Genomic DNA, 25,154 nt, shown 5'->3' on the forward strand with positions numbered 1-25,154 from the left:
TCCATTTGTAACTAGTGATGTTGTTTGTTGTTCTTTGGTTGTTGAACTATTATTATCTGCAGTGGAAGATGAGGTAGAAACGCTGAATGAAGTCCTTCCTGTACTTGTTGCATAAGTACCTGTTTCAGATTTGGTAGTTGTCTTCTTTGATGCTGATGTGATAGTCACGTCCGTTGAAGCAGGAGATTCTCTATTGTCTGTTGTTGAAATGGCAGGAGTTTGTGATGAAACAGCTGCTGTGGAAGGAGATGAAGATTCCGCTGGTTTATTTGTAACTAGTGATGTTTTTTCTGTTTTTTCTGTCGTGGAACCAATATTATCTGCAGTGGAAGATGATTGGGCACTGCTGACTAAAGTCACAACTGTACTTTTCGTATCAGTTCCTGTTACAGATTTCATTGTTGTCATCTTTAATTCAGATGTCATGGTCACATTTGTAGAAGCAGTAGATTCTCTATTGTCTGTTGTTGGAATAGAAGAAGTTTGTGATGAATCAACTGCAGTTGAAGAAGATAAAGATTCTGCCGGATCATTTGTAACTAGTGATGTTGTTTGTGGATCGTCTGTCGTGGAACCAATATTTTCTGCAGTGGAAGATGATGGAGAACTGCTGACTGAAGTCTCAACTGAACTTTTTATATCAGTTCCTGTTACAGATTTCATTGTTGTCATCTTTGATGCTGATGTGATAGTCACGTCTTTAAAAGCAGTAGATTCTCTACTGTCTGTTGTTAAAATGGTAGGAGTTTGTGATGAATCAAGTGAAGTTGTAGAAGATGAAGATTCTGCCGGATCATTTGTAACTAGTGATGTTGTTTGTGGTTCTTCGGTTGTTAAACTATTATTATCTGCAGTGGAAGATGATGGAGAACTGCTGACTGAAGTCACAACTGTACTTTTCGTATCAGTTCCTGTTACAGATTTCATAGTTGTCATCTGTGATTCAGATGTCATGGTCACATTTGTAGTAGCAGTAGATTCTCTATTGTCTGTTGTTGGAACAGAAGAAGTTTGTGATGAATCAACTGCAGTTGAAGGAGATAACGATTCTGCCTGATAATTTGTAACTAGTGATGTTGTTTGTGGATCGTCCGTCGTGGAACCAATATTTTCTGCAGATGCAGATGATGGAGAACTGCTGACTGAAGTCTCAACTGAACTTTTTACATCAGTTCCTGTTACAGATTTCATTGTTGTCATCTTTGATGCTGATGTGATAGTCACGTCTTTAAAAGGAGTAGATTCTCTACTGTCTGTTGTTAAAATGGTAGGAGTTTGTGATGAATCAAGTGAAGTTGTAGAAGATGAAGATTCTGACAGATCATTTGTAACTAGTGATGTTGTTTGTGGTTCTTCGGTTGTTGAACTATTATTATCTGCAGTGGAAGATGAGGTAGAACCGCTGAATGAAGTCCTTACTGTACTTTTCGTATCAGTTCCTGTTACAGATTTCATAGTTGTCATCTTTGATTCAGATGTCATGGTCACATTTGTAGAAGTAGTAGATTCTCCATTGTCTGTCGTTGGAACAGGAGAAGTTTGTGATGAATCAACTGCAGTTGAAGAAGATAAAGATTCTGATGGTCCATTTGTAACTAGTGATGTATTTTGTGGTTTGTCTGTCGTTGAACTAATATTATCTGCAGTGGAAATCGGTGGAGAACTGTTGAATGAAGTCCTTGCTGTACTTATTCCATGAGTACCTGTTTCAGAATTCGTAGTTGTCCTCTTTGATGCTGTTGTCATTGTCACATCTGTAGAAGCAGTTGATACTCTATTGTCTCTTGTTGGAACAGAAGACGCTTGTGATGAATCCACTGCAGTTGAAGAAGATAAAGATTCTGCAGGATAATTTGAAACTAGTGATGTTGTATGTGGTTCGTCTGTTGTGGAACCAATATTTTCTGCAGAGGAAGATGATGGAGAACTGCTGACTGATGTCACAACTGTACTTTTCGTATCAGTTCCTGTTACAGATTTCATAGTTGTCATCTTTGATGCTGATGTGATAGTAACGTCTGTAGAAGCAGTTGATTCTCTACTGTCTGTTGTTAAAATGGTAGGAGTTTGTGATGAATCAAGTGAAGTTGTAGAAGATGAAGATTCTGCAGGTTCACTTGTAACTAGTGATTTTGTTTGTGGTTCTTCCGTTGTTGAACTATTATTATCTGCAGTGAAAGATGAGGTAGAAACACTGAATGAAGTCCGTCCTGTACTTGTTGCATGAGTACCTGTTTCCGATTTGGTAGTTGTCATCTTCGTTGCTGTTGTTATTGTCACATCTGTAGAAGCAGTAGATACTCTATTGTCTGTTGTTGGAACAGAATAAGTTTGTGATGAATCCACTGCAGTTGAAGAAGATAAAGATTCTGCAGGATCATTTGTAACTAGTGATGTTGTTTGTGGTTCGTCTGTCGTGGAACCAATATTTTCTGCAGTGGAAGATGATGGAGATCTGCTGACTGAAGTCACAACTGTAATTTTCGTATCAGTTCCTGTTACAGATTTCACAGTTGTCATCTTTGATTCAGATGTCATGGTCACATTTGTAGTAGCAATAGATTCTCTATTTTCTGTTGTTGGAACAGAAGAAGTTTGTGATGAATCAACTGCAGTTGAAGAAGATAAAGATTCTGATGGTCCATTTGTAACTAGTGATGTTGTTTGTGCTTTGTCTGTCGTGGAACTAATTCTATCTGCAGTGGAAATCGGTGGAGAACTGCTGAATGAAGTCCTTGTTGTACTTGTTCCATGAGTACCTGTTTCAGAATTCGTAGTTGTCCTCTTTGATGCTGTTGTCATTGTCACATCTGTAGAAGCAGTAGATACTCTATTGTCTGTTGTTGGAACAGAAGACGCTTGTGATGAATCCACTGCAGTTGAAGAAGATAAAGATTCTGCCGGATCATTTGTAACTAGTGATGTTGTTTGTGGTTCATCTGTCATGGAACCAATATTTTCTGCAGTGGAAGATGATGGAGAACTGCTGACTGAAGTCACAAATGTGCTTTTCATATCAGTTTCTGTTACAGATTTCATAGTTGTCATCTGTGATTCAGATGTCATGGTCACATTTGTAGTAGCAGTAGATTCTCTATTGACTGTTGTTGGAACAGAAGACGCTTGTGATGAATCCACTGCAGTTGAAGAAGATAAAGATTCTGCCGGATCATTTGTAACTAGTGATGTTGTTTGTGGATCGTCCGTCGTGGAACCAATATTTTCTGCAGATGCAGATGATGGAGAACTGCTTACTGAAGTCACAACTGAACTTTTTATATCAGTTCCTGTTACAGATTTCATTGTTGTCATCTTTGATGCTGATGTGATAGTCACGTCTTTTAAAGGAGTAGATTCTCTACTGTCTGTTGTTAAAACGGTAGGAGTTTGTGATGAATCAAGTGAAGTTGTAGAAGATGAAGATTCTGCAGGTTCACTTGTAACTAGTGATTTTGTTTGTGGTTCTTCCGTTGTTGAACTATTATTATCTGCAGTGAAAGATGAGGTAGAAACACTGAATGAAGTCCGTCCTCTAGTTGTTGCATGAGTACCTGTTTCCGATTTGGTAGTTGTCATCTTCGTTGCTGTTGTTATTGTCACATCTGTAGAAGCAGTAGATACTCTATTGTCTGTTGTTGGAACAGAAGACGCTTGTGATGAATCCACTGCAGTTGAAGAAGATAAAGATTCTGCCGGATCATTTGTAACTAGTGATGTTGTTTGTGGTTCATCTGTCATGGAACCAATATTTTCTGCAGTGGAAGATGATGGAGAACTGCTGACTGAAGTCACAAATGTGCTTTTCATATCAGTTTCTGTTACAGATTTCATAGTTGTCATCTGTGATTCAGATGTCATGGTCACATTTGTAGTAGCAGTAGATTCTCTATTGACTGTTGTTGGAACAGAAGACGCTTGTGATGAATCCACTGCAGTTGAAGAAGATAAAGATTCTGCCGGATCATTTGTAACTAGTGATGTTGTTTGTGGATCGTCCGTCGTGGAACCAATATTTTCTGCAGATGCAGATGATGGAGAACTGCTTACTGAAGTCACAACTGAACTTTTTATATCAGTTCCTGTTACAGATTTCATTGTTGTCATCTTTGATGCTGATGTGATAGTCACGTCTTTTAAAGGAGTAGATTCTCTACTGTCTGTTGTTAAAACGGTAGGAGTTTGTGATGAATCAAGTGAAGTTGTAGAAGATGAAGATTCTGCAGGTTCACTTGTAACTAGTGATTTTGTTTGTGGTTCTTCCGTTGTTGAACTATTATTATCTGCAGTGAAAGATGAGGTAGAAACACTGAATGAAGTCCGTCCTCTAGTTGTTGCATGAGTACCTGTTTCCGATTTGGTAGTTGTCATCTTCGTTGCTGTTGTTATTGTCACATCTGTAGAAGCAGTAGATACTCTATTGTCTGTTGTTGGAACAGAAGACACTTGTGATGAATCCACTGCAGTTGAAGAAGATAAAGATTCTGCAGGATCATTTGTAACTTGTGATGTTGTATGTGGTTCGTCTGTCGTGGAACCAATATTTTCTGCAGTGGAAGATGATGGGGAACTGCTGACTGAAGTCACAACTGTACTTTTCGTATCAGTTCCTGTTACAGATTTCATAGTTGTCATCTGTGATTCAGATGTCATGGTCACATTTGTAGTAGCAGTAGATTCTCTATTGTCTGTTTTTGGAACGGAAGAAGTTTGTGATGAATCTACTGCAGTTGAAGAAATTAAAGATTCTGATGGTCCATTTGTAACTAGTGATGTTGTTTGTTGTTCTTCGGTTGTTGAACTATTATTATCTGCAGTGGAAGATGAGGTAGAAACACTGAATGAAGTCCTTCCTGTACTTGTTGCATGAGTACCTGTTTCCGATTTGGTAGTTGTCATCTTCGTTGCTGTTGTTATTGTCACATCTGTAGAAGCAGTAGATACTCTATTGTCTGTTGTTGGAACGGAATAAGTTTGTGATGAATCCACTGCAGTTGAAGAAGATAAAGATTCTGCAGGATCATTTGTAACTAGTGATGTTGTTTGTGGTTCGTCTGTCGTGGAACCAATATTTTCTGCAGTGGAAGATGATGGAGAACTGCTGACTGAAGTCACAACTGTAATTTTCGTATCAGTTCCTGTTACAGATTTCACAGTTGTCATCTTTGATTCAGATGTCATGGTCACATTTGTAGTAGCAATAGATTCTCTATTTTCTGTTGTTGGAACAGAAGAAGTGTGTGATGAATCAACTGCAGTTGAAGAAGATAAAGATTCTGATGGTCCATTTGTAACTAGTGATGTTGTTTGTGCTTTGTCTGTCGTGGAACTAATTCTATCTGCAGTGGAAATCGGTGGAGAACTGCTGAATGAAGTCCTTGCTGTACTTGTTCCATGAGTACCTGTTTCAGAATTCGTAGTTGTCCTCTTTGATGCTGTTGTCATTGTCACATCTGTAGAAGCAGTAGATACTCTATTGTCTGTTGTTGGAACAGAAGACGCTTGTGATGAATCCACTGCAGTTGAAGAAGATAAAGATTCTGCAGGATCATTTGTAACTTGTGATGTTGTATGTGGTTCGTCTGTCGTGGAACCAATATTTTCTGCAGTGGAAGATGATGGGGAACTGCTGACTGAAGTCACAACTGTACTTTTCGTATCAGTTCCTGTTACAGATTTCATAGTTGTCATCTGTGATTCAGATGTCATGGTCACATTTGTAGTAGCAGTAGATTCTCTATTGTCTGTTGTTGGAACGGAAGAAGTTTGGGATGAATCTACTGCAGTTGAAGAAATTAAAGATTCTGATGGTCCATTTGTAACTAGTGATGTTGTTTGTTGTTCTTCGGTTGTTGAACTATTATTATCTGCAGTGGAAGATGAGGTAGAAACGCTGAATGAAGTCCTTCCTGTACTTGTTGCATAAGTACCTGTTTCAGATTTGGTAGTTGTCATCTTTGATGCTGATATGATAGTCACGTCCGTTGAATCAGGAGATTCTCTATTGTCTGTTGTTGAAATGGCAGGAGTTTGTGATGAAACAGCTGCTGTGGAAGGAGATGAAGATTCCGCTGGTTTATTTGTAACTAGTGATGTTTTTTCAGTTTTTTCTGTTGTGGAACCAACATTATCTGCAGTGAAAGATGATTGGGCACTGCTGACTAAAGTCACAACTGTACTTTTCGTATCAGTTCCTGTTACAGATTTCATCATTGTCATCTTTGATTCAGATGTCATGGTCACATTTGTAGTAGCAGTAGATTCTCTATTGTCTGTTGTTGGAATAGAAGAAGTTTTTGATGAATCAACTGCAGTTGAAGGAGATAACGATTCTGCCGGATCATTTGTAGCTAGTGATGTTGTTTGTGGATCGTCTGTCGTGGAACCAATATTTTCTGCAGTGGAAGATGATGGAGAACTGCTGACTGAAGTCACAACTGAACTTTTTATATCAGTTCCTGTTACAGATTTCATAGTTGTCATCTTTGATGCTGATGTGATAGTCACGTCTTTAAAAGCTGTAGATTCTCTACTGTCTGTTGTTAAAATGGTAGGAGTTTGTGATGAATCAAGTGAAGTTGTAGAAGATGAAGATTCTTTCGAATTATTTGTAACTAATGATGTTGTTTGTGGTTCTTCGGTTGTTAAACTATTATTATCTGCAGTGGAAGATGAGGTAGAATCGCTGAATGAAGTCCTTACTGTACTTTTCGTATCAGTTCCTGTTACAGATTTCATAGTTGTCATCTTTGATTCAGATGTCATGGTCACATTTGTAGAAGTAGTAGATTCTCCATTGTCTGTCGTTGGAACAGAAGAAGTTTGTGATGAATCCACTCCAGTTGAAGAAGATAAAGATTCTGCCGGATCATTTGTAACTAGTGATGTTGTTTGTGGATCGTCCGTCGTGGAACCAATATTTTCTGCAGATGCAGATGATGGAGAACTGCTGACTGAAGTCACAAATGTACTTTTCATATCAGTTCCTGTTACAGATTTCATAGTTGTCATCTTTGATTCAGATGTCATGGTCACATTTGTAGAAGCAGTAGATTCCCTATTGTCTGTTGTTGGAACAGAAGAATTTTGTGATGAATCAATTGCTGTTGAAGAAGATAAAGATTCTGCCGGATCATTTGTAACTAGTGATGTTGTTTGTGGTTCATCTGTCATGGAACCAATATTATCTGCAGTGGAAGATGATTGAGCACTGCTGACTGAAGTCACAACTGTACTTTTCGTATCTGTTCCTGTTACAGATTTCATAGTTGTCATCTTTGATGCTGAGGTGATTGTAACGTCTATAGAAGCAGTCGATTCTCTATTGTCTGTTGTCAAATTGGTAAGAGTTTGTGATGAATCAAGTGAAGTTGTAGAAGACGAAGATTCAGCAGGTTCACTTGTAACTAGTGATGTTGTTTGTGGTTCATCTGTCATGGAATCATTATTTTCTGCAGTGGACGATGATGGAGAACTGCTGACTGAAGTCACAAATGTACTTTTCATATCAGTTCCTGTTACAGATTTCATAGTTGTCATCTTTGATTCAGATGTCATGGTCACATTTGCAGAAGCAGTAGATTCCCTATTGTCTGTTGTTGGAACAGAAGAATTTTGTGATGAATCAATTGCTGTTGAAGAAGATAAAGATTCTGCCGGATCATTTGTAACTAGTGATGTTGTTTGTGGTTCATCTATCATGGAACCATTATTTTCTGCATTGGAAGATGAGGGAGAACTGCTGACTGGAGTCACAAATGTACTTTTCATATCAGTTCCTGTTACAGGTTTCATAGTTGTCATCTTTGATTCAGATGTCATGGTCACATTTGTAGTAGCAGTAGATTCTATATTGTCTGTTTTTGGAACAGAAGAAGTTTTTGATAAATCCACTGCAGTTGAAGAAGATAAAGATTCTGATGGTCCATTTGTAATTAGTGATGTTGTTTGTGGATCGTCTGTCGTGGAACCAATATTTTTTGAGGTGGAAGATGATGGAGAACTGCTGACTGAAGTCACAACTGAACTTTTTATATCAGTTCCTGTTACAGATTTCATAGTTGTCATCTTTGATTCAGATGTGATAGTCACGTCTTTAAAAGCAGTAGATTCTCTACTGTCTGTTGTTAAAATGGTAGGAGTTTGTGATGAATCAAGTGATGTTGTAGAAGATGAAGATTCTGCCGGATCATTTGTAACTAGTGATGATGTTTGTGGTTCTTCGGTTGTTAAACTATTATTATCTGCAGTGGAAGATGAGGTAGAAACGCTGAATGAAGTCCTTCCTGTACTTGTTGCATAAGTACCTGTTTCAGATTTGGTAGTTGTCTTCTTTGATGCTGATGTGATAGTCACGTCTGTTGAAGCAGGAGATTCTCTATTGTCTGTTGTTGAAATGGCAGGAGTTTGTGATGAAACAGCTGCTGTGGAAGGAGATGAAGATTCTGCTGGTTCATTTGTAACTAGTGTTGTTTTTTGTGTTTTTTCTGTTGTGTAACCAATATTATCTGCAGTGGAAGATGATTGAGCACTGCTGACTGAAGTCACAACTGTACTTTTCGTATCAGTTTCTGTTACAGATTTCATAGTTGTCATCTTTGATTCAGTTGTCATGGTCACATTTGTAGAAGCAGTAGATTCTCTATTGTCTGTTGTTGGAACAGAAGAAGTTTGTGATGAATCCACTGCAGTTGAAGGAGATAACGATTCTGCAGGATCATTTGTAACTAGTGATGTTGTTTGTGGTTCTTCGGTTGTGGAACCAATATTATCTGTCGTGGTAGATGATGGAGAACTGCTGAATGATGTCACAATTCTACTGGTTGCATCAGTTTCTTTTCCAGATTTCATAGTTATCATCTTTGTTGCTGATGTCCTAGTCACATCTGTAAAAGCCGTAGCTTCTTTACTGTCTGGTGTTTGAACACTAGAAGATTGTGATGAATCAGCTGCTGTGGAAGGCGATGAAGATTCTGCCGGTTTATTTGTAACTAGTGATGTTGTTTGTGGTTCTTCTGTTGTGGAACTAATATGATCTGCATTGGAAGATGATGGAGAACTGCTGAATGAAGTCAGAACTGTACTTGTTTCATTGGTTCCTGTTTCAGATATTTGTGTTGTCATGGCTGCCAATGGTGTTGTCATGGTCACATCTTTAGAATCTGTAGATTCAGTATTGTCTGCTGTCTGAATAGTTGACGTTTCTGATGAATCAACTGTTGTTGAAGAAAATGAGGAATCCTCCGATTCATTTGCAACGATTGATGTTGTTTGCGGTTGTTCGGTTGTAGAATAAGTATTATCTACCGTGGAAGATGTTTGAGAACTGCTAAATGATGTCATGTCTGTTGTTTTATCTGATCCTATTTCAGATTTATGTGTTATCATATGTACTGCTGATGTCATAGTCACATCTGTTGAATCAGTAGATTCAGTTTTGTCTGTTGTTTCAACTACAGACGTTTGTAATGAATCAACTGCTGTTGAGGAAGATTGTGAGGCTGCAGAATAATTTTTTACTGCTGTTTTTTTTCGTGGTTCTTCTTTTGTGGAATCTATATTATTGATTGGGGAAGTTTTTATAGAACTGCTGAATGAAGTCATTGTTGTAATTATTGGATCAGTTCCTGTTTCATATCCCGTCGTTGTCATTGTTTGCATTGATGGTGTTATCTTCACATCTTTAGAAGATGTAAACTCAGTATTGTCAATTGTCTGAGAAGTTGAAGTTTGTGAGGAATAAGCTGCAGTTGAACCGGTGTTATCCGGGGCTTTTCTGTCTGTCTTGGTTCTTACGATTTTCTCTGAAGTCAAAGATTCAGTTTCGTTGAGTTTGGTTGCATTCACGGTAGAACTATGCGGTGCTGTGCTTGTACCTCCTGCAGTAAATTAGAATTAGAAAGTGGGTCAGTTTTTTTGTTTGAGTCATCATTTCTTGCCTGATATTGCTAAATATTCACGGTGTAAGCCAAGTTTTCTGTAAATTCACTGGATTAGAATTGGCTTCCGAAAACTTGCATACACTGTTTTTGGCACTTAGATTATTAGGCTACCTGTGATGAGATGGTGTTATCAGTTGCTCCTGGCTAGGCAGTCTCGTTCTGTCAACCGCGCATCACATGTAACCTAATAATCCCAGTGCTGAAAATACCGTATATTTACTATGTTTGTAGCCAAACTTCTGTCTCGTTGTGTTGTTGCTGGCATTCGTTTTTAATAAGCATAATCATTCAGAACGACAAATGTAAGTTTTACCCTCACATGACCCTGATCTAAGCTACTGTAAATCTGCAAGTCAATGGAAGCAGCTTACTGAAAGCAAATGCTTTCCCAGCCTACCCCCTTTCTGGACGCACAATGATGAATTTGAAATTGATCAGACAGGCAAACTCAAATAAACAAATATCTTGGCATATCCCTTTAATGGCTAATTAGTCATCTGCAAGTCAATGGAAGCAGCTTACTGAAAGCAAATGCTTTCCAAGCCTACCCCCTTTCTGGACGCACAATGATGAATTTGAAATTGATCAGACAGGCAAACTCAAATAAACAAATATCTTGGCATATCCCTTTAATGGCTAATTAGTCATGCTCATCCAATATTAATATACATGAACATCCATTTACTTATGTTAACCATTCCAACTATCAATTAAATGCCAACACTGTAAGGTCTTTGGACACTAGGTTGACCCTGGTTTCGGATTTATTATCTGCTTTTTATTTCCCTTCTTCAAATGTTTTGCATATTTACATTAAATATCTAACATTAATTTCGAAAATGTATGTATGCATATATATATACATAATAAATCGCTTAAAATAATTAATAACCTTACCTCTCTCTCTGTGAACGAAAACCACTGATGCAGAAACTGTTATAATTGTCACCGCAACGAGTATAACAGTGACAGAGATTTTCTTCCAATGGAAGATCCAAGAGGGAATCCACTTCTTCATATTGCAATGTGAACAATCGTTAAATCTGCCTCACAAATTAATTATCAATTTGTTTCAACGTCCATCCATCCTCTATCCTCAAAACAAATCCGAAACGTACTTGATACTTTTCAGTAGGCTATGTTCCAACAGCCTTACCATATACCATGTATCTAATGTTCTCTATATCTAATGCCTGTCAGGGAGATAATGCTGCTCGTTGTTGTGTGCTATACTCTCTCTTGATGTGAGTTTTGAGGCATCAAGGTTTGTGTGTGAGGCTGAGGTTGGGATCAGGGGAGACTGTAGCGGTAAACACCTTGAACAAAGCACAACGATGACGGGACCTTGTCATGTGCCAAGGTCGACTCCCACACCTTGAGGTGAGGGTTGGGGTTGGGGTTTGGTTGGGTGTGTGTGCATGTATTCTCCATTTGTTTGTTTTGGGTGTGTATGTCTAATTATGTTAGATAAACAGTAAACCAGTATTCCGGGGATATGATATGATCTGTCAGATTGAGATATAAGAGGTAACTGTTTACTTAGTTATCTTTATTAACAGCACTCTTTGTACAGCCTCGGGCCAGTTATGTAGCTCAGGGTGGCTAAGGGGTCTTAAACTCCCTTTAACAGAATAAGGTCATGGTGCATATATTCCTTCCACTCCTGTTCTTCTTGAGCAGGCAAAGGAGATTGAGATTGATAAACAAGAGGAGTTGTGTATCCCTGGTTTTCATTTATTCTAACAAAGGTTGGGTTTTTTGAAAGCAATACTCACTGTCGTCATACATAGTTCCAACAGCACCATTACTTCAGTGAAAGGAGTGTTGTCTACATAGTGTGCCTGAGGTACACTCTTGATCTTTTCTCGTCAGTAAGGTCATCAATGGTGTAACATTAACTCTCTAGTATTTACAGACTCGTAGACAGGTTAGATTGAGAACCCGACATGAGTCAATGTCCAAGCAAATGTCAAGTTGAGCAAGCAGTAAAATAACCGATGGTACCTTGTACATTTCCAATGGTCTTGTTGCTTATTTAAATAGTAATTTGTCTATTGGTTAATTCCTTAGCTACACGGAACATGATTATGCTGTTCATATTTTTCTACTCAGCTGTAATGCTACCATTGCCATGAATGACATTTGGAAAGTGCTTTTATTGATGTCCTCTTTATAAGTCCTATTTTGAGCTACTTAAACTTGAGTGTTTCTATATTGTAGACATACTCCTCTACATTCTAAAAAACATATTTTGCGTTATTTCGCTTTACATGAATCATCCATTCACAGTACTGTGTTATATATCATACATAAGAAAGAACGCCTCTGTTTGATACACAAGTTTAAATGTTCTTTGTGATCAAAGACTATCTTCACAAAGTAAACATCGTTATAAAGTTTTGGACTTTTGCTTGGAATGTAATTAGATTTTTGGTTGGATGTTGTTTGAAACTGTATAGCTGCTATGTTTGCCAGGGCTGTACTGCACTGTAAAATGATTTAAATATCTTTGCAAAAAATAAGTTTTTCTAAGTTTGAAAATACCCTTGATCTCTGTCATGAATTGCTTCTCCAGTGGCGTGTTAAGGGAGGGTGGAGAACACGGTTTTCTGCCAAACCTGTCAAGTCTTCTGGATCATTACTCACTTTGTTTGGCAAATTACTTAAAAGTATCACTTTCATCTCTCCTATTATTAAACATTTTGATAAACTCTTCGATGTTTACATTATTGATCAGCTTATCTTTTGGCTCAAATCAATCACTGCAAGAAGTTGGTAGAGATACAACTCCAAAGAGAGAAGACCTCACTTTTGTTTTGCTTGCCTTGTACCCATATCTAAATGAACAGGCAAAAATCCAACCAAATAATCAGGTTTCTAATCAAACATTCAATAAAGCAGTTGTGATGACATCCGTGGGATCATATTGTACCATTTTAATCAAGTCACGTAAAAGAGGCAACCTGATTTTACATGGCATTGTTCTAAAACACAACATAAATATACAAGTATAACATAAAAAAATAATCCATTCCACACCAGAGATCACCCTTGTGTGGTTCAGGCCCTCATTCTTTCAGAATGTAGAGCCACAGAAGGCATCTGTCTCCCAGCCTCATGCGCTCTGCTGCTTGGGTTCCTCTTCCTGCACACCTTCCCCCTCAGCCCCGGCTGCCAAGTCGGTGGTCTGGACCTTTAGTCGCTCGGCCTCCGTTACGGTCATGGGGTGCAGGGGGAAGAAGCCCGCCAGGCCTGAGCAAGAAAATAGAGTCGACATTTTGATTAGGTTATTTTTGTAGCTTTCTGTTCAACAATTAACAAACAACAATTAACAAGAACATGGTTATACCTTTTTCTGAGAAAGTCATGCATCGCTCACTACAATTGAATGACTATTTCGTTGCTCTGTAACATGTGCAATGACAACAATAAAATTCTATTCTATTCTAAAAATAAGGAAAGTGTCTCAGACTCAAATAACTCCCTTGTTTGAATAAGGCTTTCCATTATTTGTCAATGGTTTGTGTAAAAACAAAAAAACTTAAAGCCTGTTTGTTTTGTAACCACGGCACTCCTCGAGACCTTAGTGTGTGGGGTGTGGATGAGCTCTATACGTTGGAAAAGTCAACCCATTACAAAAAGCTGTTCACGCAGTTGCATGGCCATGGGTCTGATAGAGAAGAGATTGAGGACAAAGCGATGTGTGCCAATATGCGTGATCTATTCAAGAATCTAAGAAAAGAATCTGAAAGCACCCATGTAGGTGGTGAATATAGCCACTGCCCCCTTCTTCAAACAAAATCCAGATTACCCTCAGCTGTCTATACCCCCAAAGACGAGGGTTACACAATATTGACATTGAGCAATAGTTCATCCCGCAGCACTCCCACAGGGAAACACACCCAGTAACTTGGCCACGGGCTTGCTAGGGTGTGCGCCGCAGCCCATCCAGTACTTGATGCGGTCCAGGTTGAAGCTGACCAGCTTCTCGTTGTGCACGTTGGGCAGGGGGTCGTAGGAGCCCAGCTGCTCGATGTATTTTCCGTCGCGCGCCCGCTTGTTGAACGCCGCCACCACGCGGTAGAAGGGCCGGTTGGCCTGCTTGTGGCCGGCCATCGCCAGCCGGATGACGATGTAGCCCTTGTGGTACTTCTTCAGCAGAGACGACGCTGCAGACAAAGGGGAATGCCGTCAATGGCTTGCAATGGCCTCACATTAATACAGAAGTTTGCCTCTCTGAAATGCCGGATACCGAATATGTTTCCCCTAGTCCTAGTGTCAAATGTATGAATAGTTACAAAAATGGTCCTTTGCACTTTCCACGCATGCATGTCATAAGGTTTTGATTTAATGGAGATCGTGTTGTTGTATCTACTGGTTAGATGAGGTTGGATATAATTTAATTTAAGACTTAATGTGACCTGTGATGAGAAAGTAGGCCTATCTCGTACGCATATCACTGGCAGTGTGTGCGCGCGCGCCCGTGTGTGTGTGTGTGTGTGTGTGTGTGTGTGTGGAGAGCGAGCGGTAGTGTGTGTGTCAGTTTAGTGAAGTAATGAACAAGTCTGTTTGTGTGTAAGAACAAAGTACTAAACAGAACACTCTTAACAAGGTAAATAACGTTAACAAGTAGGGCTGGTAATGTTAATTAAACCGCTTAACTATTATATTGCTTGCCTACCATCCGATTCAATATTCATTTTTGCTTTTACTGTTTTTTTTTACAAGCGCTTGATAGATGACACGATAGCTATAACTCTAAATTTTTAAATGTGGCCAGAGGCTGTTCTGTGTCAATTCTGTGCCAGCTAGATGAATAATCCTGCCAAAAAGAGATTCTGCATGTCGTATAGTATATTGATTTATGTATTGTAATCTGCTTCATGTCTTCTGCTGACCTCAATATTTGTTAAGGAAGTAAGATGCTGGAAGCTTTTTCTCTTAAGATTATTCACCAGCACACCATCTCCTATAAAGTGTTATTCAACTCGAACTTGCTGCTATTTCTAGCCCTTTAAACCCCACAGAAAGAATATATTTTATTTATTTTTCTGAATCCTGTCATTTATCTTGTAGGTATATCACGCAAGTCCAAAGATACAGTCAAAAAACATTCCTATTCGTGTCAGAAATGTCAAGACTGTTGAACTGATGAGCCTGTGATGGATGAATAAATAACAACGCCTATATGGAACATTTCAGGAGACAAACAGGTTAGTGCCTAATGTGTACAAATTCATCTGCAGCACTAAGGACACTTACATAGGTGAACCATGATGACGGCTTAATTACCCTGTGTTAGAGAAGGAGACAATTAAAGTAGCATTAACAAATGTTTATTTATGGTGCAGCATAAGTCAATACGAAATCTCATGCGAGATGCGTTCATCGTGACACTGTCCACATATCCTCATTACGAGGTTAACCTTAAGCGTTTTGTAGTACCCAAATTACCTGTTAGGGTGATGTGCGAATGAGAGGTGCTTGCAGGTGTTCTGTTGTTTTATTCTACACCAAACGTGACGCTTAAAACGAGCAATTGAAGTAATGTGACATTCGTCAGGGCGCAGCCATGTTTAAACAGGAAGTTGAACCGTGTTGTATATTCCGGCGTCTTCTTCTTCTTGCTGCGGGTACCAAAAAACGTTTCACTGCATTACCGCCACCGTCTGACCAATCGGGGATCATGCTTTTCATTGAAAGCCAAACATACAAATATACCAAACTGCCTGACTACTAAAATATAACTTACAGTATATATGGCCATTTTTTCTTTTTCTAGAAACTAAAATTAAGCATTCATCCCCTGATGGTTTACCAAATATTAATTCATTCTGCTTTATTCAAGAACAGGTTTACATCAAACTTTGGTTAAACTAATGTCCATCCTCCCCAAATATTTAAATTGGTTTCAATTAGTTTAGGCTTTGGTGCGGTTAGGATTTGTGAAAGCAACGCATAATAGAAAATGATCAACCCAGAATATAGTTCACCCGCTCAAGCATCCCTAGGCGCTAGATGGCGCTATTGTACCACTGTTTACCGAAGCAGGATTGTCTTCATTATCCATTGGCGAAGTTCAAATAGAGAATATTTTTTAGTAATAGTTGTTGTAAATGTTGTACTTAAACAATAATGTTTCCATATAGATCTTGTGTGTTCCCACACTGTTGATGTCAGCTTGTTTCTTCCATGCTTAACATGGAATGCACTTTGTGGGGGCCCCCTTTACCTGTAGCTGTAGCTGTATATGTTGTGTAGGTACATCATTCATGGCGCCCAGTGGGAATCATCATGTAAATAGAAAATCATTAGTAAAATATTCCGATTATTCACATTGATGCCTGAGCAACACTGCCAGCATTTCCATTTTCTATTCTATTTATTTCCCCAAACATGATGACATGGTTTGTAAACCGCTGACCCTGGCTGAGGAGAAAACACTAATTTCCTGAAAGTGATCCTTGAATAGAGAGGTCACGACAACGCCTGATGTGGTCCAGGCCTGCTGGGAGCTCCCCCCCTCCCCCAGAACTCACCCATTCCCCTCACCCCACCCTATCTTGGAACATGGTGATTTCACACTCGTGTTGTGCAAAGCTTGTTTTTGCCATGTGTGACAAACCCATGGTTTTGGATGCGAGGTCCCTACAAACGCTCCGGATAGATGGGTCCTTGTTCTCGGGATATGGGACTGTCCCTGTGTGACTGGGTTTCAGTCAAATTTTTTCATTTGGATGGAAATGTTGTTTTGCACTTATGTCATGTACTTTTGGTATGTTATATTTTAGTTGAGATTTTTGTGTAATGAATAGCTGATATGCCTATTTTAGATCAAATAGCCAAGATTGACATATTTGCCATTGATATTCATTTATAAATCAAATATCACCTATCACACAAATGCAAATAATACCAATAACACCTTATAACTTCTCGAGAAATTACTAGAAAAGTTTGTGAGTCTTAGAAAACAAAAGACATTTGCAATTTGCAAGGAGGCCAACAATCCACCAACAACAACAAAAAAAAACAGTTAACTATGAGAAATGGAATTCCAGTATTATAGCGTCATTACTACTTCAACCACTTTACTGTGGAGAAATGGCAAGATGAATAGAGGCTATACACACTTAAGGGCCAGACAAAATGCATCTTACATGGCGAATCTGCAATGCATGATTATCTCAAGAGTGACATTGATTCTGGCTGTGGCTCTGTCTCTCGTGAGGACCCCATGCTCCTTTGGACACCAAGACAAGTTGTTCCTACCCTGATCGTCTGTGACAGCCCGGTTTAGAGACGCTCAGATGACCAGATAATGTACTGGATGAAAGCAAAAGATGCCTGTCTTAAGACCAGCACGTTATCCATTCAAAGTTTTAAGGTTCAGGCGTGCTAGACTTCTAGCTTATTCTTTAAACATAGAGATATTAGTGTTGGCAGTTGTGTTATAAAACACACTGATATCACTGTCACAAGGTCAAAATGTTATATAAGTGAAGTTCTGAAGTCTGCCCTTTCAAAATATTTTGCTAAATATTATTGAGCTTCTCACATACATTCTGGATTCATTGAGGTGCCTGCTTATTGTTTTCTCTATTTTGAGGAAAACCTTTCAAACAATCCACATGTTTTATTAATTTAGTTGCATGTCAAGTGGAGCCAATCGATTTTGGGCTCATTGTTATTGTTATGAATTTGTTTTTTCAAAAAACAAAACAGCTGCTAGTTTAATTATTTTAAAACTCTTTCAATATTGTAGAAATTATCTATGCATTCATATCTTTTGTTCCTAGAAATTAGAACAAGGATTTATCAAAAGCAAATCTACGTTTTTATTTATTTTTTACATTGCCACTATCACCAACACTCGATAATACGCCTACATTATTCATTCATTAGGCTGATGATGCTATCGGAAACCCTCAACCCCTACACTGCATTGGCCCTTGACATGTCCCTTGACCCTGCCTTGTTCTGTACCCTTTCTCTGAAAAAAATAAGTTCTGTTCAAAAGCTTTGCATTCTTATAGAATCGACTATCTTAACTGTTGTCCTGGAGAGGGGCTAGCTGGCCCGTTATCTTGCCACTTCTTATGTCTCTCTACAAACGTGTGAAGAAATAATCGGAGTGTCATAAAGGAAAATATTTGATGCAGAGCCCCTGTTGAACTCACAGTGGAATAACAGTTTTTTCTTCTTTTTTTTTATGTGAAGGTGTTTAAACCATCGTGTGGTGGTTTGGTTGGTTGTTTCTAAAACTACCAAGGAATAAGTTAACCCTGTGGCAAAATGTATTTCAGGCCTCCCCCACAGTCTCCCTACTAAGGGATTTAGGGGTGTTCTGTGAGGGGGTCAAGAGAGGTTATTTTCCTGAATTGATCTTTCAGATGGTCCTGCTGAGACTAATTGTAGAAGCATGCAAAATGGAGGCACTACTTTTATCTTCATCCACAAAGTGACTTTTCTTCTTTGACATTTTTTCCGGCAGGATATGCCTTCCCGTAGAGCGGCTGATGAACAAACATAAAATAAACATAAATTAAGATATGCTCTTTGGATTAGAGGCATGCGTGGCTGTCTCCATCATAACATCTGTTTACTTTGTTGACAGCCACTAAAGTGTTACAGCAGCATTCAATATGTAGGATAAACGTTGGTTGATATGATTCGGTTTTGCTGTTTTGTTTACTCATTCTCTATCTCACTGAAATATATGTTTATGTATTGTATGTTTTTATTTTCCCTAGAAACCCTTATAACATCAAGACAAATTGGAGTGTGGTAAAGTTGAGGCAATTCGTTTTGTTCTTACTCATACGCATGACGATAGTAACGAAAGATAACATTCTAATAATTAAATTGGATGATTCAGAAATAAACTATTTTATTTCATTTCTACCCCAAGGTAACTCCTAATGCTAGCTTGGGAGCTATAGGCTACCTTAGCAGAGCTTCAACGCCCCAGTCAGTCTGGGAGGGTGTGTCAGAAGACAAGTGGATTTGGCATGCACATCAGAGCATGATATACCCCAGCATTCTGCTTCTATCACATGCCACACACCACACACAGTCAGAAGTTCACTCTCTCTCTCTCTCTCTCACACACACACACACACACACACACACACACACACACACACACACACACACACACACACACACACACACACACACACACACACACACACACACACACACACACACACGCAAACAACCTCATGTGCACAGCATGCTTGGGCGTGTTAAGTGGATTGTAACACTGGCTACTGTAATGAATGACTCCAGCTTTCCCTTCCAAATCCTTTTCAAATATGTATCTGTATCATGGTTTCTAATAAAGATTTGTTTTTGTATTGTTTCTGATTGTTTGATAAGTGCTTTAATAACATGGAAATTCATCTATTAAGTGAAAGGCTGCAGTTGTAACAAGAAGAATAGATGGCCAATGTGATACGGGAGTCCTACGAACAAACAGAACAAACTGACTCTGAGTACCCCTTTAAGCAATTCATTTAAGATTGAACAACTAATCAAGTTTGAGAACAAGTGAACAGAAATGTGTCTTGGAATACAGTAATGTGACATAAAATGTAATAAATCATGTTGTTCACAGGCTTTTATATGTCAGATCCATAGGTCGGTTTACTCAAATGCAGTCTCGTAAATAAGATGTGGCCAAAGGAACAGATGTGCGGACTGCCAGGCCTAGGGGAGATAATGGAGAAATACATTAGTGAAAGGAAGATTACGGCCTGTGTAGATGTGATGGTGCATGTGTCTGAAGACACTTATGCTAAACCCAAAAACATTATTATCTCTATGACATCACATGCATTCGCTGCTTACACACACACACACACACACACACACACACACACACACACACATATATATATATATATATATATACATATATATATATTTATACACACACACACAAACATGTTTACCATTCAAAACACTTGCGTTTTTTCAAAGCTGTGAAGCAAATCATCGAAGACACGAGATCAATGGCGGAATGGAAGTAAACGCAGCCGTTCTGCTACGGCTGCTTGTTCAGATGCACTGATTACCCAAGCTCTGTGTCTTTAATGCAATGGGGGTACTTAGCGCCTGAGTATAAGTCAGAGCGATTTTGTAGAAAGTGCCACCATTGTTGGGCTGGCGTGAGCGTCTAACGATAGAGGACAGGTGAGCTCTGCCTCTGGCCGATAAGGGTCTACTGGGAGAAGTAGTCATGGAACAACCTGTTCACACTTTGCTGGTTTGTTTGCAACCAGGTAATGGAATCCATTGTAGCGCTGCCTTCAGTGTGGGGCACCCACTACCTGTTTTGGCAGGAATACTACAAAAACAACAACAAAGGAGAACATGGAGGATGTATTAGGTTCAGTGCCTTTTCCAGCCAGGTTGGACTCTGTGAATCAGAAACCAATATTTGGGTGCAATACAGGTCTCATCTGCTCAGGAATATCCAATGAGAAAGCTAGAAATGTGTGCACCTAAGTAAGGTGAATCAAATACATGCCCCTATCTGTTTGCCTGCAACAGGCTGGTCCCCTCGCAGGGTTCAGCATCCCTCCTCTTTTCAGTGTGTCAGGACCGACTCTGGTTCAGCCCACTGCCCTTTCCCCTGGCCTCTCCTGAGCTACAATCTCTGTTCTGTGTGCAGGTTTTTTCCTCCTCTTCCTCATTTCTCCAACACGAGCATGTAGCTGTGAGGGCCAGGTGAACCTGTTATTGAGGATATCTACAATTCACACTATAATAAGCTGTGACAGAACGTCAGCCCTGCCCCCCAGTCCCCCAACCCCCACCTTCTGATTGCCTCCCACCCACCTGCAACCATCCTCCAGCTGTGACTCTTTGTGTGTGTGTGTGTGTGTGTGTGTGTGTGTGTGTGTGTGTGTGTGTGTGTGTGTGTGTGTGTGTGTGTGTGTGTGTGTGTGTGTGTGTGTGTGTGTGTGTGTGTGCGTGACTGTGTGTGTGTGTGTGTGTGTGTGTGTGTGTGTGTGTGTGTGTGTGTGTGTGTGTGTGTGTGTGTGTGTGTGCCTCTCCGTCTCTTTACAATCAGTTGTCCTGTTAATGCTGAGCCTAACAGGTGTGGCTGCAGGCCCATATAGCCTCCCCTTGTCTACCCACCCACTCCTCTTAAACCCCCGCTGGCCTCTCATTGTTCCTCCATCTCTCCTCCAGGTGTCTGGCTCTGGAACCGCTGCACAGTCCAACGGTTGAGAGAGGAAGAATTATAGTGAGAGAGAGAATTTCTCCCCCTTTTTCTGTTTTTGGATTGCACACTTTACGATTTACACCTTGGACGGCGTTCTCTGATGCCGTGATGGCGTAGGGATGCAGACTCGTGGATGATGGACGTTTTGATATTTTAGGGTTACGGGCCATCCTGAACTATTTCTGAAACAGGTGAAGATCAGAATTTGTGCATTGAAAGAATAACATTGGCGAATTTCTAAGCGCAGAAAATGCATAATATTGAATTGATTGATAATAGTTGTCTTCTGAGCCTATAACAATAGGTGTAACTGTCATAATTAAATTACATAAACCTACATGACAGTTACAATAGGCATTAGCTCGGGCGGCACCCCACGATGTGATACCCCACACAGCTTTCCAACACAACATAACGTAACACAAGATAACACAAGATAACACGACAGAACACAACACTCCACAATACAGCACAACACAGCACAGCACAACAATACACAACACTATACAGCATCACACAACACAACGTAGCTCAACACAGCTCAACACAACACAACACATCGGAGGGATATCTCCAACAATCTTCCCCCGTAATTCAAATCCTAGGGCGGGTCAAGCAGTCCGCCATGCCGCTGCGTACAGACAGCACGTTTTTTACGCTCTGCCTCAGCCTCCTGATAAAATAATTCCCATAAGGAAGCGATTACACATTCGGATAATTCCAAGCAGATGTGAACATGCTTCGGCAAGTTAACAAGATTCTGGTTGAAGTGTGGACGGCGTCGCTCTCGGAGCCAGGCGGGGCGGCCGGGGGCAGCGCCGACCTGGCTGCGAGGGTTTAGGTTTGGCAAGAGACAAAACACACACACACACTCACACACTCACTCACTCACTCACTCACTCACTCACTCACTCACTCTCTCACTCTCTCTCTCTCTCTCTCTCTCTCTCCCTTTCTCTCACTCTCTCTCCCTTTCTCTCACTCTCTCTCTCTCTCTCTCTCTCTCTCTCTCTCTCTCTCTCTCTCTCTCTCTCTCTCTCTGCGACTCTCTCTGCCACTCTCTCTGCCACTCTCACTCACTCACTCACTCACTCACTCACTCACTCACTCACTCACTCACTCACTCACTCACACTCTCTCTCTCTCTCTCTCTCTCTCTCTCTCTCTCTCTCTCTCTCTCTCTCTCTCTCTCTCTCTCTCTCTCTCTCTACCGAGGACAAGATATTATACATCATTGCCTTGTCAGTCCTGCTCTGAACACTGCATCCTCCCAGTGGAGACGGAGCATAAGGAGTGAACTGGACGGCTAAATTCATTCTGATTACATTTTTCGGAGCTCATGTCATTCGGAGAGGTCACAAAATCCTCAGTTGGTTTTGAAGGTGAATAGCATTGCCATTGAGCAATCACGGTAATCCACTTTAAAACATCATTCAAAACTTTTGAACTTTGGCTTTATCACTCGAAAGTGGAGCCCCAGCATGAATGAATGAAAGTTTAACTCTAATATCCATAGGGGTCTTAGGATGGGTTGAACGCCCCCCTACAGGCACTGAATAATGAATATAGCCGGGGTCTGCGCTGACTGCTCAACATGGAGGTCAACACACGTTTTAAAGGACATAGATGGTCTGGTATATGCGCAGGATGCAGCTTACTGATCACCTTGCTCTGTGAGGAGTGGATCATTTTCCACCTATTGATTGCAGCTTAGGGGTGAAATCGGGCAGGTGCATAGTGTGGACATTGAATAGTACACCTTGTTTATTTGTTCTTAGTGTAGGGTTGGCAAAATTAGTATTATTATTTATTTTATTTTTATTTCGGGTTGCAAAATATAAAACATCCTGGAAGCTAGCACTTGAAAGTGTTATATTTCCAAAGTGGACCACAAAATGTGCGGTGCTCTTCATGGAAATTCTGAATGTTAATAATGCTTACAAGGCCTGCTTTTTTCTAAGCAAAGACCTTTTGCAGGTTGAACTATTCAAAGTACATTTCATATGCGAAGCATTTAAAATATTATTTATGTGTAACAGTGTGTATCAGTGTGTATCAGTGTGTATCAGTGTTATCATTTCCAGATGATTATCTCATTGAAATGGGTGTTTTAGATATTTCTGATATGCCTACCCTAAACGAGGCTGTCACTATCAGAGCTGAAGGGAGACAGTAGCCTGGCCTCCCACTAGTGGGCACTTGTTTTTCTAAAAACTTTGGGGGAAGGAAGATAAAACGGTAGACCACACAAAACAACGTTTTTGGAATAAGTAGGTTTTGTGATTGAAAAAAATATTTGTCTTATTCATGTTTATTCTCAATTAACTAATTATTATTAATAATCATCATAATAATAAAAAATAATAATTATTTTAATAATTGTGCATTTATTTTTTGTCCCAAGCAACCGAAAATTCAGCCGTAGATCTACTGCAAACAACTATTTGACTTGCCTCAACATACCTGTGAGAGGATACTGTTTGATGCGTCTTGTAAATAGTGTTAGCCTACTTAATTACATCTAGGCCCATAACCTAATTTATTAACTGGCTCATCAATTGACAGCGATCAACAGCCAATAGAAATCCACCGTGCGTAAAGCGTTTATTTGCTTGCCTTCGAATTATTTTCAATGTTGGCTACCTATGAAATATTAGTATTCGCCCTGTGAAAGAAGAGAGGGGCGACGGAGAAACAACAGAGGGGGGGAGAAGTGGGGCTGTGGGTGGGGAGGGGGGGAGGGAGGGAATATTTATCAAAGGGCATGCTGGGCTTTTTATAAGAGTTTTGAAACATATCTTTTGTTTGGATACCACATGATTGAATGATGCTTGACTTAATCCAATGCTCGTTGAGCCCTTCCAGGAGGCTGAGGCGCGCTCTTTGTGCGTTCTGTCCCATGTGAAGCAGACCAAAGCCGGGGAGCGAGGGTCAGGCCTGTTCGGCAGGGTATCGGGTCCTCCCCACCGGCACATCTACATGTGAAATCGCCATTTCACCCCTCCACACTCCCTAATTGTTGGTAAAATTATTTGTGAAATTGCCTTCCACCAGGAGTGTTTTCTACGGCGATTGTCACACAATGTTATATGCACGGCGGGCCCACAGAGTTGACACAAGAACCTCTTATTTTCTGCCATGTGTTCTCTATTCATGTGGAATTGTTGCAAGCTATATAATTACCTTAAAGCAATTACTTTGCAATGCAATGTGGACTACCCTGGTCGGAGGCAACCTGTTGTCGTCCATTGGAGGTAAACTAGTCTATTTGAAGTGATTTCGATGCGTACAGTTAGGCATCTTAATTTAAGGTCTGACGACCTGAAAGATATTTTAAATTAGGGTCGCTTGTCTTTGTCATATTTGACTATATGCATACAAATTGAAAAGGCATTGTATATGTGTGATTTTTATACCAGGGTAAAGAAAAATATTGTTATTTTTATTATAACGTAAGTCATTATTTAATAATTACAATTAAATAGCTGTAATATACATGTGTTAGATTCACATCGATTATTAAGCAGCAGCCTAGACACCACATGTTTGCTGACATTCCCTATAATCAAATGATAATATCTATAATTACTTAGGGTATCTTTTTTATTTTAGTATGGCTGGCTTTTTGATCTGTTTAGTTAAGGTTGACATCCAATAACAGAGTCATAGTTTCACATATACTTCTCATAACTAACCTCATATTGTATTACAGGAGTAGTCCTGGACTGGTTACTTGGGGGCATATTGAGAAAATAAATTAGTCAAAATACCTTTTCTATTACAAACAGCCCACAATAATAGCCTATACAAACTACAATAGTAGTTGGGAAGATTGTCTTTTACCTGCCTCCCATACCTTAAATGTCAAACGGGGTGTAGCATTCATGAATTGAAAATATAATTTGTTCTATAAATCCTTTTTTCGTTGTCTGATTGGTTAAACGGTGCTTGGCCAAAACCCCTCTCTTTCATCCATAAAA

At 39.7% G+C, this 25,154-nt stretch overlaps 2 protein-coding genes and 1 long non-coding RNA gene across 3 annotated transcripts in view; 1 reads left to right on the forward strand and 2 right to left on the reverse strand.

Annotated features, from left to right (window-relative positions):
- Positions 1-12,702, reverse strand: part of LOC132470439 (mucin-4) — a 31,600-nt gene extending 18,898 nt beyond the window's left edge. Inside the window, exon 1 of the mRNA XM_060069072.1 lies at positions 10,836-12,702. Coding sequence (XP_059925055.1) covers positions 10,836-10,956 — 121 coding nt within the window. The 5' untranslated portion in view covers positions 10,957-12,702. The remainder of the gene's footprint in view (positions 1-10,835) is intronic.
- Positions 12,703-12,854: 152 nt separating this feature from the next.
- On the reverse strand, positions 12,855-15,542 carry mrps16 (mitochondrial ribosomal protein S16). The gene is made up of 4 exons (XM_060069074.1): positions 15,393-15,542; positions 15,201-15,231; positions 13,841-14,107; positions 12,855-13,190 (listed from the first exon to the last, which is right to left on the reverse strand). Exons 2-4 carry the CDS (start codon positions 15,211-15,213, stop codon positions 13,054-13,056), a joined length of 417 nt encoding a protein of 138 aa, XP_059925057.1. The 5' UTR covers positions 15,214-15,231; positions 15,393-15,542; the 3' UTR covers positions 12,855-13,053.
- LOC132470442 (uncharacterized) lies at positions 14,929-19,302 on the forward strand. Its single transcript, XR_009528644.1, has 2 exons — positions 14,929-15,151; positions 18,692-19,302. It is a non-coding gene; the product is annotated as an uncharacterized LOC132470442 (long non-coding RNA).
- Positions 19,303-25,154: the final 5,852 nt, after the last annotated feature.

The sequence above is a fragment of the Gadus macrocephalus genome, chromosome 13 (assembly GCF_031168955.1).
Source record: "Gadus macrocephalus chromosome 13, ASM3116895v1".
NCBI classification, from domain to species: Eukaryota; Metazoa; Chordata; class Actinopteri; order Gadiformes; family Gadidae; genus Gadus; species Gadus macrocephalus.

Coding starts and splice junctions, on each gene's coding strand:
- mrps16 (XM_060069074.1), bottom strand. Junction 13,191..13,840: donor GCCCGTGGCCAAGTTACTGG/GTGTGTTTCCCT, acceptor TTTCTTGCTCAG/GCCTGGCGGGCTTCTTCCCC.